The 17,407-nt window shown below is 39.4% G+C and overlaps 1 protein-coding gene across 8 annotated transcripts in view; it reads left to right on the top strand.

The window, feature by feature from the left end:
• The window catches only part of TBC1D5 (TBC1 domain family member 5), a 337,427-nt gene that overhangs the window by 306,510 nt on the left and 13,510 nt on the right, over nucleotides 1-17,407 (top strand). For 7 of the 8 annotated variants that reach the window (XM_069007244.1, XM_069007246.1, XM_069007248.1 and 4 more), the window contains 2 exons: nucleotides 606-782; nucleotides 7,331-10,529. In XM_069007244.1, the coding sequence (XP_068863345.1) occupies nucleotides 606-782; nucleotides 7,331-7,624 (471 nt within the window). In that variant the 3' untranslated portion in view covers nucleotides 7,625-10,529. Of the gene's footprint in view, nucleotides 1-605; nucleotides 783-7,330; nucleotides 10,530-17,407 lie in introns of those variants that run through there. The other variant, XM_069007252.1, reaches the window with a different exon arrangement.

Below are 17,407 nucleotides of genomic sequence, written 5' to 3'. Positions count from 1 at the left end.
TTTGTAACGATAAAACTCAGCTATGAAGAGTTCAAAGGACTTGCACAGTATTTGCTCCTGTAGAAGTTTTGGAGGCCTCAAATCAAAGCTAAAGAAGTGCAACACCAAGTGCTGGACTTAAGCCATGCTATCATTTTTGTTAATGCAAAATGTACTTGCTAGACAAGAACTACACCTGTGTCCCCATTATTTCATTGTGACAACACTTGAGCATCATTGAATTAAAGGAAAAAATACTACATACATAAAATGAGAATGCTGCTGAGCATCTGTAGCTCTGATTATACTGCCCTCTGCTCCCTCAAAATACATTTTATGAGGAACAATGTGACATATGTTAAACCTATAATGAAGCAGGCAATAATCTTAACAGTTTTATTCTCTTTAGATTTCCTGGATAGTTGTTTTCCAGACTGTAATAAAACCACAATCCACTGTTATTTATATCTTCAACCAGTATAGGTATGACTATTGACTTGCTTCCTATCTTTTGAAAGCATATAGTTTGGGTAAACGGTGTATGAAAGCAGTCTGCAGAGCTTTAGAAAATGTAGAATTCCTCCCAGTTTTTAACTTAGGTCTTTTCCCCTCCTATTCAACAACAGATCAAGGATATCCTGAAAGGTTCATTGCGTTTCAACCAGAGCCAGCTGGAAGCTGAAGAAAATGAGCAAATCACTATTGCTGATGATCATTACTGTTCCAATAATCAGAACAAGGGGACAGGTGATGTTCTAAAAGGACCTGTCATGACAAAGCAACAGTTCATCTCAGGACAACAGGTAAAATAAAAACATCTCAAGCATGCCATTGGTGGCCTTCCATATTTTGAAGACTTCCTCTAGCATGTCCAGACATTACGTGGGGCACACCAGCATTCCTGGTCCATATGGAGAGTGGGTTAAAAGCATATCTCTAGCTACTGTCCTATTCCAATCAATTATTTTTATTGTAGCCTTACGCTCCACACGCAGATATTTAAGTCTAAGTGTTAGGCAGTGTTTGGGGGGAGTTCTTTCACACTGTTGAATCAAAGAATCACAGATTAATTTCCTACCAAAAAATGTAAAAACTGCAGGTAAATGTTCCCATACCAAATGTTCCCACATGATTATTCTCATTGTCCTTGTCCTCCAGGATCCCATTATGTAAGAGCTGATTAACTGCATTGCAGTGTATTCATGGCCAGTGCCAAAAAGGAAATAGCAAGGAGGTTGCTTTTACCTTCTACTTCATTGTATTGACTTTCTCCTTGAATCAGTAAACAGTGTTTTCACATACAAAGCATACATTCATAGGACAAGTTCATAGACAAAGGGCCCTCTTTGTCTAAGACTCAGTCCAACCCAAACGTGATCTTAAAAATAAGTACTTTTGTATCTGCTCATTTCTGTGTTGGAGTTCTGTTAAGTCTGCCACCCCACTGCTGATACTCACACTCATAAATCAGTGGCAGCACTATCACCTCAAAGTCTACCTGATTCTGCAGTCAGTTTACTTTTGACAAGTTTACTTAGGAACCACAGGAAATATTTATTAATTTTCAAATAATGACACCGGGTCATTTTGGTTTATTATGCACAATCCCCCTGAGTTAGAACACTCTATGTTAAAAAACATATTTTAATTGCATTTTTGTATTAGAGGCAATACCACGATTTATTTTTTTATACTCAGTAATGGCAAAGAGTAGAGCTTTGCTAGAAAGTTTTCATTGCTTGCTTAGGTGTTGTCATTACAATCACTACTTTCTGTCATAATAAAGCCATAGGTTAAACTGATACAGCATATTGGACTGTTCATTGGACTCCTATTTTTGCCCTTGATCTCCTAGCATTTTATATGAAGTACCTTTTGTTTTCTTCCCAAAATGGCAAATAATGGTTTTTTGATGATTTTTCACTTCTAGAAACTAGAAGGTAGAATGCCATATACCATACTAGCAAGCTCTGTGTGGGTGGGTGGGTGGGTGTGCAGACCCTCCTGATGCTGGAGAAGCCCTTACTCAGAGGCTGAGCTAAACTGTGTATCATGGAGGTGCTGGGACTCTTTGAGTGTTGAGGGTGGAGCTGATGAAGCCTGGTCTGCACAGATTTCTCTCCAGTGGAAATTTTCAGTGTGTAGTCAGGGTAAATCCATCCAGCCCCAGGAACTGCGTGGCATCCATGGGTCCCACAATTTCAAGGCTGCTCATAAGTCAACTATGGGCAATGTGAGTAGAGCTGAGCTGCTGCAGGGCATTAATGAGGCATCTGCACTGCATGGTTTACCTTTTGAGGTGCAGTACATTCATATGGATTAGCCTACTCTCTTCTCATCTTCTGGAAATTCCAATTATGATAATGAGCAACAGCCCTTTTGACAGAAAGAAAAAGATTAGTGTTAGAAATGGCAGTCCAGGAGGGCTGTTAGTATCCCTAGTTAGTTAATTAGGGATAGTTTGTCTGTCTAACTACCCCCTAGTTAGTCTGTGCTGTTTCCGAGCCCCTTGTCTTTAACCACCATACCTAAAATCAAACAAAAAGAGGAGAACTTTGAACCCCTTTTAATAAAACACAGGAAAATAAGACTGCAGAGTAGTGGACTGTGATATTAGACTGTTAATTGATGGGGTCAGTTGTTGGCCCAAACCAGGCCATGACCCAGGCTTTTAGCTCTGCTGAAGAAAATGGGCTGCACTGGTACCCTGGGTCATGCTGGGATTACTTACTGAGAGCTGCAGGGGGATTAAAAACAACCACTTCTAAGCCATTTAATGCATTTCTTGCTAAATTAATTTCTACTATATTTGCATTTTCTGTGACTTTGGTAATGCTTTTAATTTTATTTGGTGTTATTTGTACTGTAGAGATTGTTCTTTGCTGGAGTTACAGGGATATTTTCTAGGACAGCTGGACCAGTTACAGGTGTAGCTATTCTGTAATTGAGATTAAAATCTGGTCTTTTGTGCTTGGTTGTTATATAAGTATAAATTTTTTATCATCTTCTCTTTTTTTAAAAGTGCTCTTCCTCTTTTTTGCCTCCAAAATCCCTTTCTGCAAAATGAGGATAAAGATATAGTCCTTCATTAGAAAGGAAAGCTGCAAAATTAAAAATGCAAAAAAATTAAGATAAAGGCTAAAAGAAATCAAGCATTTTTTGGAATGTTTGCCTTTGGTAGCAGCATGCAGTTGACAAACAGAAGGCTTCTGTTGCTAAATAATGAATGATAATTAACACATTATCTTGCCTTTATGTCTGTTCAAAGAAGGAGGCAAAATGAGCTGCTGTTCTTCTAAGCTTTCTTGAATTGTATCCTTGCAGTTAGTTTTAACTCATTCACAGTGTGAAGGCAAATGAAATAAGCCTGGTCCTAGTAGCTGATATTCATCAGGAAAAATTGTTTGGAGAAGCCATATGGCAATGGGCGTAAGGTTGTTAACTTTCAAAGCTACTGGAAGTATAATTCTGTCATTTTTCATTTATTCAGTAGTGGCAGCAGATGGGAGAAAACATGCTTCACGTCAGCATGAGTTTCCTGAAACAGAAACAGGCAAAAGAAGAAGGAAGGAGGTATTTTACCTCTGGAAATATCAGTTCCAAAATACCAGTGTATGCTAGGGACAGGCAAACATTTACAGGAAGCCCTTTTATAGCATTTTGCAGTCAATAGCTCTGCTTTGCTGCTTCTCTTTTACTTCAGTGAGCTATAGGTCTCCTTAACCAAACTAAAAAGTGTGGGTAGCATGAAAAGTAATGTTGGGAAGCTCAACAGTAACAACAAGAAATTGGGATGAGTAGTTTTCTTTCCTTTATTAAAGGGCAGGATGCTTTTTTAACTGCACTAGAACACATTACTGAAAGCAGAATTTAGGAAATTGGGGAGTGTCAGAGACAAAAATACTGAGCTTGCTGGGCAAGTGTTTCACTAAGTGAGATCGCTGTCACCCTAGGCAAGGTGGAGGTGTGAGGACTGTGAGGACTGAAATAAAGGATTCTTGATAGCTTGCAATAATAAAGTGTGTAATTTTGAAAAATGAGAGCTGAGAGCATTTGCATTCCCTGAGAGCTTTTAAATAGAAGTGTGGAAAGAGGCCAGGTGCATTACGTGGCAGTGGTTGTTTAGAGGAATGTGTATTTCGTTGTACAGGGTGAGGGGGTGGGAACAAGGTGCTGAAATTTGGCTATGGCATAAGAGCTCTCAAAAAAGTATCAATACAAGCTGGAGGATTAGGGGTTGAGAGCAGCCCTGCCTGAGAAGGACTTGGGAATACTGATGGATGAGAGGCTGAACATGTCCCAAATGTGCACTCGAGCCCAGAAATCCAACTGTACCCTGGGCTGCATCCAAAGCAGCATGGCCAGCAGATCAAGGGTGGCAATTCTGTCCCTCTGCTCCCCTCTCATGAGGCCCACCTGGAGCACTGCATCCAGCTCTGGGGTCCCCAGCACAGAAAGGATGTGGGCCTGTTGGAGCAAGGTCCAGAGCAACATGACAAAGGTGATCAGAGGGCTGCAGCACCTCTCCTATGAAGACAGGCTGAGAGAGAGTTGGGGATTTTCAGCCTGGAGAAGAAAAGGCTCCAGGGAGACCTAATTGTGGCTGTTCAGTACCGAAAGGGGGCTTAAAAGAGAGATGGAGACAAATTTCTTAGCAGGGCCTGATGCAATAGGACAAGGGGCAATGGTTTTGAACTAAAAGAGGGTTGATTTAGACTAGATATAAGGAAGAAATTTTATGATGAGGATGGTGTGAGACACTGGAACAGGTTTCCCTGGAAACATTGATGGTCAGGTTGTACAGGGCTCTCAGCGACCTGGTCCAGTTGAAGATGTCCATGTGCCTCACTGTGGGAGTTGGACTATGCGACCTTTAAAGGTCCTTCCAACCCGAGCTGTTCTGTGGTTCTGCGTTGATGGAGCAGAGCTGTAGTTGTGTGCTGCCTGTGTCCTCAGCCCCCTGGAGATGGCAGCTGACTCACTGACAGCTCATGAAGACCATTTCAAACAGACAAGATGAAAGCAAAAGGCTAATTAGTAACAATTATGTCTCAGCTCAGAAGTGTTTAAACAGTGAAGTATATCTCCTTGTAGGATAGATCTGTGTGGTTTTAACTTCATGGAAACTGCTTGAAGTTTTTGACATTTGAACTGCTCTGGTTCTGTGTGGATCAGGAGGTTTAGACACCAATTTTGATAACACTCAGCAAAGGGTAGTGGTTGATCTTTCTAAAACCAATCTGATGTGTTTTGTATGAATTTTATTAAGTTTTCTGTGGAAAGTCAGTATAAAAAATAATAGATGTCAATTTCTATCAGTGTCACTACTGTCTTACATGGGGACAGGTAAAATTTTAACCAGTGGTCTGGACTCAAGATACTTCCATTTGAATTATGAAGTATTAAAATGAGTTCATTACAAAACAGAATATTATATTATTAATATACTATATTAATATTAATACTATATTATAGTATATACTATACTATAGTAATATTAATTATATAATATTATTATACCTGCATACTTGTAGATAACACACAAAAATTATAAATTATGAAAACAGGAAATTTTAAAATTTACTAGAAAGGGAGATATTTGAATCCTTATCCATATGAATTTGGGCACAATTCTGTATTTGAATATATTTTCCCATTCAGCTGATATTTATCTTGATTGTGACTTCTAACAATTTGTAATGACTATGTAAATGACAACCAAAGACTTCCAGCTTTCTCATTTTATCTTACAATCATTCTTAATCACAGGTGGGTTTTGCTTCCTGAGCTACTCTACAGTACCATTTCAAGAACATTCTGATCTATAAACAGCAATCAAAGCAAGAAAATAATTTTCAGCTGTAAGAATAAATTTTGCGAAATAAATTTTGCTGGAGGCCACGGGTACTGTAACTCCAGCTGTGGCTTGCTGATGCTTTTGGTGACCTCCATACTCCAATTTTATATACCATGCTGTAGATTCACCTTTATCTCATTCAGATTATTCCTATTCTTCTTTTCTGTAGCTGCTTTCTTTTTTTTCTGTAATACCTATAATCTCTTTTCAACCCAGAATGAATTTACTTTCTTTTTTATTTTTTTGGAAGAATCACAGCTGAAGGGCTTGTATTGCCTCAAATGTGGACATACACATTTCCCTCTACTTCTTCTCCTTTTTTTCAGTCTTGCATTTGTGCAATCAAATATATTGGTTTTGGCATCACACCACTTCAGGATGCTTGTACCTACAGGCTGTTTGGCAGGTTGCATTATTACTCTGAAAAGCAACCAAGAAAGCCAGAGGAACGTAGAGCTAGACAGGAGCTGAATGCAGCTCTTGCAGAAGGAAACAAAGTGGTGTCCATTTGGGTTGCAACCAAGCTAAAAGGCTGCCAGTTGTCAACCAGTGAGAAATCCCACTCTACTGTGTATGGCAATCTTCCTTTCTAATTACATACAGCTCTGACTGGAAAAGCTGGGATTCTGGATGTGGCTAGTATAATGGAATATAAGATTGAGACTTCACAGAGTTTTCAGATGCACTGATGCGTGGTCTTGAGCCACTACTTAAGTGCTCAGGGACACACATTTCCCAAGGTCTAACCAGTCAGAAGTGGGATTCCCAGACGCTCATTTTCTGGAAGAGTTAGGAAATAGTTAACAACACTAACCCTGGAAGCTCTGGGGGCTCTAATTTTTTGAACCCAAACTGGTGCACACTAAATCAGGTCTATGTGTGCTTCAGATTTCCCAAGTCAAAGGTTTTACTAGAAAATGTTATATCAAACCATTCTCCTGACAAGCTCCAAAATGCCATTGTACATGCAAAGCAGCAAAAAATTTCTCAAAACTACTTCATTAAATACTAGATAAACCCACTGTAATTACTGAAAATCTTCACAGCTGTAATGTATGTGTTTGGTGCTTGGCTGCTGTGGTCACTACATGGATGCACTATGATGGTGAGACATGTAAGACTGTTATACCAAAAAATGTATTTTTAGAGTGTTACATTTTATGCTTTTTTAAATTATCTCAGTTGGTCAGAGCATGATGCTAATAATGCCAAGGCTGTGGGTTTGATCCCTGTATGGGCCATTCACTTAAGAGCTGGGCTCGATGATCCTCATGGGTCCCTTCCATCTTAGAATATTCTGTGATTCTGTGAAATAACAAATTATGTCATCCAAAGTTAATATCCACTTTATTTTCCACTTTATTTGGTCATTGCCACTTTTGGATAATAACTATTCCTTTGTCCCATTCCCATATCCCTGACATGCTTCATGAGCCTTGTCATGTGGTAACACTGGTACTCACTTTAAGTCCTTTCTGTGCCGTTGTTTCACAGACTGCAACTGATTCAAGCACCAGTGAGAGCAAGAGTGCTGATGACTATATTATGGTTTCCAAAGAAGAGGAAAGAAGTAAAAGTGCTGCCCCAGAGCCAGCACAGTCCCTTCAGGCACCCAAGGAGGCAGCAGTGAAGTCAGAAGCTCCGTCTCGTTCTTCTTTGATATTCTCTGACCCTCTGATGGGTTCCATTTCAGCCTCCTCCAGCAACCTGAGCTCCAGCCCTGATGACGACAGTAGTAATAACAGCAAAGATTCTGACTTTGCTATTGTCAGCCCACTGGACATCTAAAGAAACAGATTGAGAGAGTTTGGGAAATCAGTCATTACAACTCAGCTCAAATTTCTATGATTCCACGGGCTGGATAGTTCTTTGGATTACAAGGACAGAAAATAGATAAAGGTAACCCATTTCAGCTGCCAAAAGCCTAAATTAAAATAAAAAGGCAAACAAACAAACAAACAAAAAACCCCATAAATTTGCTACTTTTAAAAAATAATATATACATTTTAATAACTGCCTTAAATAAAGACCCAGTAAAGCCCAGTTCTAATACACAGTTACTCTTAATTATGCTCTTACCATACTTAGCTTTGTTACTATAGAACTGTTGCTTTCCCAAAAGATAGAATAGTATATGCTAGGTACCATAATGGAAATGTGTAGATACCTGGCATCAGACCTGAAGCAGCAAAGACAAGCTAGATTTAATATTGTCCTTTTACAATATATGCTTGACTGGGTTTTCTGAGTAGGAAAGGGTACTGTTTCTTCAGAGATTGTGATTAGAGAAGTAGGGAATGAGTATCAAAAAGATTAAAAGCATCATCCTAGTAGGAAGTTTGTTCTCCCTTGAGGAATCCTAATTTCTTCGTTTTCATCTGGCAATAGCCTGAGGTGTGTTCAAGGCAGAGGTTTGTGTAGTTGTTCCTCAGTGCTTACAGGAGACTATGTGACAAACTCCTTGAGAATGGGGACCTATACAACAGAGCCTTATTTGCCTTTGTCTACTTTTTCCCCTTGAGAGTTCCCAGTTCACCTCTTTCCCTGTTTGTCTACTTTTACTTCCCCCGGCATGTTTTTTTTTTTAATTTTACCCAGACTACCACAGTTAAAACAGTAGGTGCAAGGGAAATAACAGTGTTTCGTAGTGTAGACCTGAGCTGGTTGAGCTAAAGCTAGCTCAAGTACGATAACTTACCAGGGAAGGTTGCAAAGTGAAATGAAATGTTCATAATTAAAAGCACTTTATGTCTCATTGCTATTATCTTCTATAGACTCTGTTTACATATATTCCTGTATGATTTCCATATTTCTAATCAAGAGAAACATAATGGTGCAGCAGTGTTAACCAACATAAAGTTTCTAATTAACTCTATAACTTGTTCTTCTGTGGAAAAGTGTATTTCTTTCCCATCAAGTACATAGTACATTTAATAACAGCTTTTTTCAAGTTTGTGAGGGCAGTTTTTTGTACTCTCTGATCCCTTTGACCTCTGTTGGAATTCACAAAATGCAATTGGTAGTGAGTAGACCGCTCCTCTTGCAGGACCTACACAGAGTTAGCTTGAGGAAGGAATGTTAGTATGTCACTCTGTCACAGCAGCAAAAAAAAAAGCATTATTTGCTTTTAAGATGCATATACATTATACCATGCAACAACTTCATATTTGCATGGCAAAGCTTGTGTTTGTTCAAAGTTATGAAATTGTAGTTATTTGCTGCTTAGTCTGTAATTGTAAATGAAGTACCGTATCCCAAAGATGAGGTGACGTGTAATTTGCTGGTCTTAGATTTTACAAGGTCTGTGTCAGTGACTGAAGAGTTGTCATGTAATTACATGGTAGCTGCCATCCTTACATGTTCAAAAGCCACCATGTAGTTCTTCAGAGATTATTTGTGCCTTGTAAAATGTTAAAATACTAGAATGTTATGAGCAGGCATAGCATCACACCTCTCTGCAACAGAGTAATGCGAACAGGCAGATGACTATTTTGACGAAAGATCTTAAATGCATAACATTCTGGAGAGGTGTTTATTTTGGTTTAATTTTAAGCTTCATAAAAAAATCACTTTGCAATTAGCATGCATGCCTGTCTCTGGGTTTATTTTATTACCCTGAGTTTGCCTAAATGCCAGGGGATTGGCTGGCTGTTGATTTATTTAGGTCTTTCAAGCTTTTCTAGCCTTAACCTATTCAGCAAGGCTTGTGGCACCAACAACAAAGGGGAATCTGTTCAAGAAGTACCTGTGGAAAGAGGAAAGAAATATTCTGGGGACAGAGAGAAAAGTTTTATATTCTGTGATACATAAACCTTCAAAGATTCCAGTAGTTTGGGAGGAGAAAATGTTTTTACTTCTTTTTTATTTTTTTTAAGCATCAGTCTTTTGATTTCTGTTCTAGTGGGTTGTTTCAGGGATCACATTGCTATTTTCTTGAACAGTCTCATTGTCAATGAAAGAGTGTGATTTGTACAGGTTTTTTTATTTTTGTAAATTAGTTGTATCTTTAATATTGCATATTTTAAAACAGTAGTAAAAGTATATAAAGACCTGGGGAGTTTCTGAGAAGAATCAGTGAATGCCGATGAGCTGAATGTGTATCATGCCATGGGATTATGATAAAAATCTTCAAAAGCAGAGAAATGATTATACAAATAAGATCAGAGTAACTCCAGTAAATGAATCTGCTTTGGTTGTACCATGTCTTTCCACATCTCAAATATGTTGTCTCTGATACTTGATCATAGTGCAGAGATAGTTAAAAGTATTTTAGTATATTCATTAAGTTAGAAACTTGTAAATTAGATAAAATGTCAAATCATCACCCTGTTTCATGTTATGTTAAGAACATTCTGAAAGTGAAATTGTCATTTAAAATACAAGATTATTCTTTTTCTCTGGAAATGACCTGCTCATAGTGTTCATGGATAACAATAATGAGATAGAAAAATTATAAGCATTGCAAATTGCTGATGAAAACTAATGCAGCATTAAGATTGCTGATCTGAGACTGTTGTACTGTATCTCACATCTGTAATTTATTACTTTAAAGTCTCTTGCATGTCATGTCAGTTGTATGTACTGCAGAAAGGCAGTATCATATTTTGACTGGGTATTGATTTAGTTGTGGAGCTTTGTATCTTTACTCTGGAAGAACATCTAGCCCGCTTTATTAAAGAAAGATTTAACAAACTTTCTGGGCTGTGCTTGTGCTGTTTTCTCAAAAAAGAGGGAAAGCTTTTTGACTAGAATACTGGAAGTACCGTTTCTGAGAACTAGGATGATTAAAACTTAAAAACTATCTATATAAGCACAAAGTTTTATTAATACTTTAATCCTATTTTATATATGTGATCCAGGGAATAAAGCTGCTTGTCATTTATCTCAACTGAACAGTATAGAGTATCTCCTGTTTTACCATATTTCTTGTATCTGAAAATAATGAACCAGAATTTACTGTGACATAACTTTTCTACAATATAATGAAGCTCAGTATAGTATCATCACTGTGTCTCACTAACAGTGCCAATATCTGTACAGTACATTTCTGAATCTCTATACTTTAATTCACACTCGACTCTTTCCCATGATTCTCCAGTATGTTCTCATTAAATGGCATTGAGGCAACTATTTAAAAAATCACATTTCAGATTTAAGCTGTACTTGTTCCTGGCAGTTACAGTGTTGTCTGTTGAAATACAATCCTAACATGAACAGATTTTCAGATTCTTGGTATCAGCCCTTAAATAATACTTTTGCTTTTGTGCTGCATGTGTTGGTCTTGAATGAATTTTAAGGGTTTACTAGACTTGAAAAGGTGCAATTTCATAAAATAAACTTCATTTGGCTACGGAATAGTAATTACACTTTCTTGTAATCTGTGCTGTTCTTTTGAGAGTGATTATCTACAGTCTCTGCATTAGTGTTTCCCATGTCCCCCAATCTGCTAGACTCTGGCTTTAGTAGTTAGCTAAATTTAGAGATGAAAGAGCATGAAAAAAGGTCATTAGAGACACAGCAACTTGAAGCATGCACACAGGCAACTTGCTTGCCTGCTTCTCACAACTTGTTTAACCACTGAAAATGGTAAGGGAGGTTTTAGAGATGTGGGAGGATCCTGCAAGAGGCAAAGTACATAACCCTAGAAACAGACAATGAGCTGGAAGGGATGCAGCTTGAGACTAAAACTATGGGTTCTTTAGGGCAGGAGCCATCTTTTTCTCTGATTTTTTATGACACAAACACTGTCAAAATTAGAATAACAATAATATGCTCATTATTTCACCACGTTTTGCTCTTTCAAACAGCGAGCTAGATTTAATCCAGTGACAGAAACTCAGCTGATAGCAGCAGTGTTGAGCAGTGGAATCTGGTCCCAAACTGCTAAAATAAGTGCTGATGAGGAGCAGTAGTTTAATAAATAAATTAAAACCAAAGAAACCTCACACCGGAAACAGGACTATAATGTTGCCAAATAAAAAATAGCTGTATTTCTTTCCAGATATATATGAAGTATAAAGTATTTTCTAAACTGTGCTTCAGGTAGCACTTGTGTACCTTATTTGACTATGTCAGGTAGGTTTGTTCAAACCTGTCTTTGTTTTTAACTTGTAAAAGCGTAGCTGATGCCAGGATGTGGGAAGCATTAAAATACATCAGCTGCAGAGAGGACACTGTGGTTCCATTTTCTATGAATAGTAAGAATTTGATCCTTCAAATCCCGCTGATTTAACACTTTCCCTGTCTTCCATGGTGACAGCATGAAAAACCCTGTAAACATTTCCAGAGACTTGATGGGAACTCCACTGCTTAAGTCATCACATGCAGTTGCAGAGCTTTGAGCTGAGAAAGTTTTCACAGCTTTGCCTTTGAGTGTGAGCTTTGGGGACTGTAGCAAGATGAGGTTTGTCTGAATTTTTAACTCATACAAAGAAGCATTTGAAGGTATTACAAATTATCATGTCAGTATTTGAGACCTTTTGGAATATAAATTCTACATAGTTTTGAGATGGAAGAATAGTTGTCAAAATATCTTGACTGCCCACCTGCTGTGTTAATTGAATTCAGCGGGTGGGAATATAGCAGCATTTCCAGAGCATCATTAAACTCCCCTTTAAAATAAGGGTATATCAAGCAAACAGATATTAAAAAGCAGATTGTCAAGAGTTGTTATATAGCTTGCTGGATAATATATATGTCTCTGCTATAGTCAGGAATATGCATCATTTCTATCCACAAATGGCGGGGCTTGCAACGTGCTGGAACACATGGCAGAAAATGTTAATGAATGTGAGCCTGTTCATAAAAACATTTTTAAAGCTTCAGGGATTAAATTACACCAAAATTATTTTTAAAATATAAAATAAATACACTCCAAGCTTATTTAGGCTTGCAAAGATTATCAGGTCTCAAAAAAGTTTTATTTTGTTTAGAAAAGTTCAGTGGAACTCCAGCCTCCAGGTGATAGCACAGGGTGACTTACAGAAGCACCTAAAGGAATTTGGGACTACAGTGAACTTCTTGTGCTTCAGACTTGTAACTTTCAAATTCTGGAGAAAATCAATTCCAGTATGTAAGCAATGAATTGCATATGTTTACTAAGTTGCAAAGAAGTCATGATGGGGGAATTCCTCAGCAGACCCTCTTTCCAAACTTCTTTTGTTCTCATTTCCCACAGTCAAGCCCATCTGACAGTTCTGTGGTACCCATAAGAAATTCAGCTGTTTAATCTTCTTGAATAACTGAATTCTCAGTCACTGTGATCAAAGTTAGCTGTTCATCATCTCAGGACTCCAATACCCTACGCCTGCAGCCTGGCCACCAGCCCAACCAGTGTGCTCCTTGTTCTCGTGTAAAATCTGAAATCTTATGAAAATCTCACAATACGTCTACAGCAGGTGGTATCCATATTCAGTCCTCATGACTTCCCTGTGGTAAACTTTATTGTAAGTTTTATTGCCTAATATTTTCTCTAGCCATGCTTCCATTGTAATTCTTACAATCAAGAAAAAAATAGAAGAAAACCTTGGCTTCACTCAAAAATGCTTTGCTTTTTCTTTCCTCCTTCTACTGGTAAAGTCTCTTTGCTGAGAATTTTTGGTTTTATTTGTTGTAAAACAGCCTATGTGTATTTAGTGTACTTGTGAGGTAAAGTTCTGATATGTGTTGTCTTTAAAAATGCTGAAACAAAACACTGATTTCTCCAAACTTTTTCCCATACTAAATGGGGCTTGAGTTAAGCATCAACTTTAAAAAATCTATGAATGGGAATAGTGTCTATTTTGAATTTCTAAAAAACAACATCTTTTAGTAAACACATTGGAGGGCAAATAATGTACTCTACCGATCTATGCCATTTTCTTTTTAAAAAAATGTTTTAATTCACTATTCCCCCCAGTGAGACCATGGAGAAGGAGAACTCTGCTTGGGGCAGGGTGCTCCTGGGCACAGGGGAAGGTAGCCCATGGTTGTGCTTGGAGGAAATGCAGGACACCCAAGGCCATGCCACATTGGCATGTGTCTCCATGTCTGGAGCAGGGGAAGACTCATCCTTGTGCAGGGGCCACAGGCTGCAGTGTTGCTGGACAGATGGAGGATCAGAAGATGAAAATGGGAGTGTTTTACCTTCCATGGAGCTTTAAGCTTCAGAGGAAATAAAAATGGGAAAACATTTGCAAGCATCATTAACTGTGCTAGCATTGCAGTCACTGAAATGTGTTTTCCTCAGTGTTTCCTTTCTGTGGGATACAAATTTTGCATTGTAGAGGGGCTTATAAAGAGAAAATAAAAATCTCCTTTTTCATATTCTGACACTTTGGCTGTATGTGAATATTATGGGTTTATAAAGAGATGTTATTATTGATGTATGTCCACATAGAGATTGCAACAATTTCTCTCCTGCTCTCTCCTTGCTCTCTCCTCCATGTATCAGACATTTTGAAGTAAGCAAAAGAAAAGAGAGAGAAAGAGCATCTTTAAAATTATTGTGATCTAAGTGCTGAGTTTTTATGTGATAGTATTAGTATGTTTGGTAGCTTGCACTGGGTAGAAAACCAATGTCTATTAAGATATGTTGGAGAGAGAAAAAGTGTCTACCATGTGTCTACCACATGAGCATTGTGTGTTTTTCCAGTGCTTATTAAGGTGCATCTGGCCTTACTGGAGGAAGTTATATGATGAGTATATCTTCTGCAGAATTTTTTTTTAAAGAAAGAAAATCAGTACTTGCTTTTGCATATAAAATTTATTGTTTTCTAAAATGTTTCATTCTCTGAAAATACCTTTTGTGGTGCTTCTATAAGATACGTCAAGAGTTTATTTTTCTTTCTCACCATCCTCTGTCTTTTGTCTGCACCCTGGCATGTGCACAACCTGCAGAACCATCTCATTTCCCCATCTCTGCCTTCCCCAGGTTAGGATTTATGAGAGATCCAGTTGCAAGTCATTTGGGCAAAACTGCACCAAGAGATATGAGAGTACAATACAAATTGCAGCTTGATCCAAATTAGCAAGTCACACCTTGCCAGCAAACATTTATTGATTCTTTGACCTTGCAAAGCCACAAGCACACCAAAGGTCTCAGGCTGTTGAGTCTGGCCTCTTGTGAAAGGGAAGCATTCATAGGAAGCAATCTGCATGATAGAGCAGTGTACCATTATCTGAGAATAACTGTATCCTTTACCTTCAAAACCAGAAAAGATGAGTCTAAGTTTCAGCAAGTTTATAAAATGCACAGCAAAGACCTCAAGCACAGAGAAGCAGCCCAAAATTCTCACATTTCGTAAGCCTGTCAATGCACAGGTGGATGCTGACATGATCAAGATAAAGGCAGGTGCTGGGGGCTGGTGATAAAAATAAGAGCTCCAGTTTCTCCTGCAAAATGCTGATGAGACCAAATAGAAGCACCAGGTAGGAGCAAGGTGAGTTCAACAAAATGTGAAATTCTACCCCCTTCCTTCAGAAAGAAACTGTAAAAGTTTCAAGTATACTGTTTTGGTATTCTGTAAGAGAAAGTCACCTTCTGGTTCAAAATTATTTCAGTTGGAAACTTGACGTAATCTTATACATAGAGTACAAAAAGTGAAATATATACAAAACTTTTAAAACTAATATGTTTCAGTTTATGGTCTTTTAAAATTCCTCCATCAAGTCACAGGTTTTTGGATGGAAGGGAGCTTATCTTTAATAAGAAATAAAGTCTGCATCAGGCAGGTGGGCCTGTGCTGTAGGATACTTCTTGGGAACAGAGCCAGGCAAGTTTAAAACTGAGAGATACTTAAAACAGGAAGTGGGGCTTTGCAGCTTACACTCAAAGCCAGGACTGGCATTTTATAGTGCTGGCTGCTAGAGATAGGTTCTGACCTGAAAACCTCACTCCTCTTGGAGAGCAGGGACAGTTCATACACTGAGGCAGATGGAGCTGGCTGTCTGTCCGTCTTTTCTCTGTACCTGCCTGGCCGTCTGTCTGTCTGGCAGACTGGGATGCTGTATCAATACCGAAACCATTAGCTGTGTGATTGGCATTCACCATATTTTGGATGAAAGAACAGTAGGTTAACCCAAGGTTTTAGCAGTGTGCTGGGCAATCTTCTCTCTAACCTTATCATACTTGCAGAGCCACCATGGGGAAAGGTAAATCCCCCATTTCCAGAGCCTGCAGTGCAGACCCAGCCAGCTTGGATCAGATCACCCTGCGTGTAAATCAGCAGGCTTCAACCAATGCCCACTGCCACAGCAGCTTATTCAGATCAAGATATGTTTCTTTTTTAGCCAACATCTGCTGGCCTAGACAACCATGTGCATCAATGGTTCATCACAGGGCTTGGGGTGGCACTGCTAGCCAGCAAGTCAAGGTAATGCAAATGTTCTCCAGAAACAAAGGCGCCATGGGGAAATTTTTATTTATTTTTTATAAGAGGATCTGTTAAAGTTTGAGAGTTTTAGAGAGAATAACAGAGGACTAAGCTTATTGAGAGCATTTTGTTTATCAACTACATTGCTGCACTGGTAACTTGCATAACCTGGTTGCTCAGGAGAGCCTCCTCTCCTCTTCCTGCTCCATCAAAGTAGCTAGAGCCAGCACTTGTTCACCTCTGCTGATGGTGTGTGTCCTGCTGTAAGACACCCATAAGAAATGACAGGTCCTTGTCGTATCCAGGGTCACTGGAAATGCTCACTGCAGACACAGCCCCTAAGTACCCCTTGGTCTTCAAAGATACCAGACCCTGATCACACTTGGACTCGTGGGTCTGGTTGGTTGTGCGTAGAACATCCGTGTTGAAAGCGTTCTTACACTTGCACCTCTGCTGGGAGCAGCTCACCACAGACTCTCCCCGGCAGCACCTGCTGCCGCTGCTGATGGTGCTAAGTCACGTAGCAAAACCCAGCAAGGGCGGCAGCAGCTGACACTTCTTGGAAGTCCTCGCCTCAGTTCAGGGAAAGTCTCGAAGAGGAATCACAGGCCACCCAGGGCCTCTGCACTGGGCTGGGAACGGGACACTCGCCAGCAGCCCAGCACTGAGCACTAGCAGCATATGGACAGCAGCACCTGGCCCTTGCCCACTTCTTCAGAGGCTGCATTGATTTTGGGGGCTACATGGGGTGCTTGGCACCCACCTTGTGGCACATTCTGTGCCAGAAATCCTCCCCATGCTCTGTTCCCCAGCCCCTCAGCGTCATCTATTGCTGTTCTGGGGCTGCTGTGGAGGTAGTGGCAAGTTTGCAAAGGCTTTTGGTGTGAGTGGGCACTGAGCCCCATACAGGCTGGTGTAACCTAATTTTCATACATGCATATATCCTCCAGTTTGGCTACATCGGGGGAGGAAGGTTTCCCTTTTGGTTGTAATTGACTTCCTGCTGCAAATCTTCTCAGAGCTGCTCTTGGGACTTGAACTCATAAGGGGGGCAGAGGGGGGGTCTTGGTGTTCTTCACTTTTTCAGAGAAGGAAAAGTACTGGGGGTTATTTCCTTCCTTTTAAATGTGCATAGACCTTCCTCCTGAGGATGAGCAATGAGCACACTGCCTCTCCAGTGCTGTTCTGTGCCACGGGTGGTGATCACAGGGCTCCAACA

Source organism: Aphelocoma coerulescens, chromosome 2 (assembly GCF_041296385.1).
Source record: "Aphelocoma coerulescens isolate FSJ_1873_10779 chromosome 2, UR_Acoe_1.0, whole genome shotgun sequence".
NCBI classification, from domain to species: Eukaryota; Metazoa; Chordata; class Aves; order Passeriformes; family Corvidae; genus Aphelocoma; species Aphelocoma coerulescens.
This window is presented reverse-complemented; position numbering and strand designations above follow the sequence as displayed.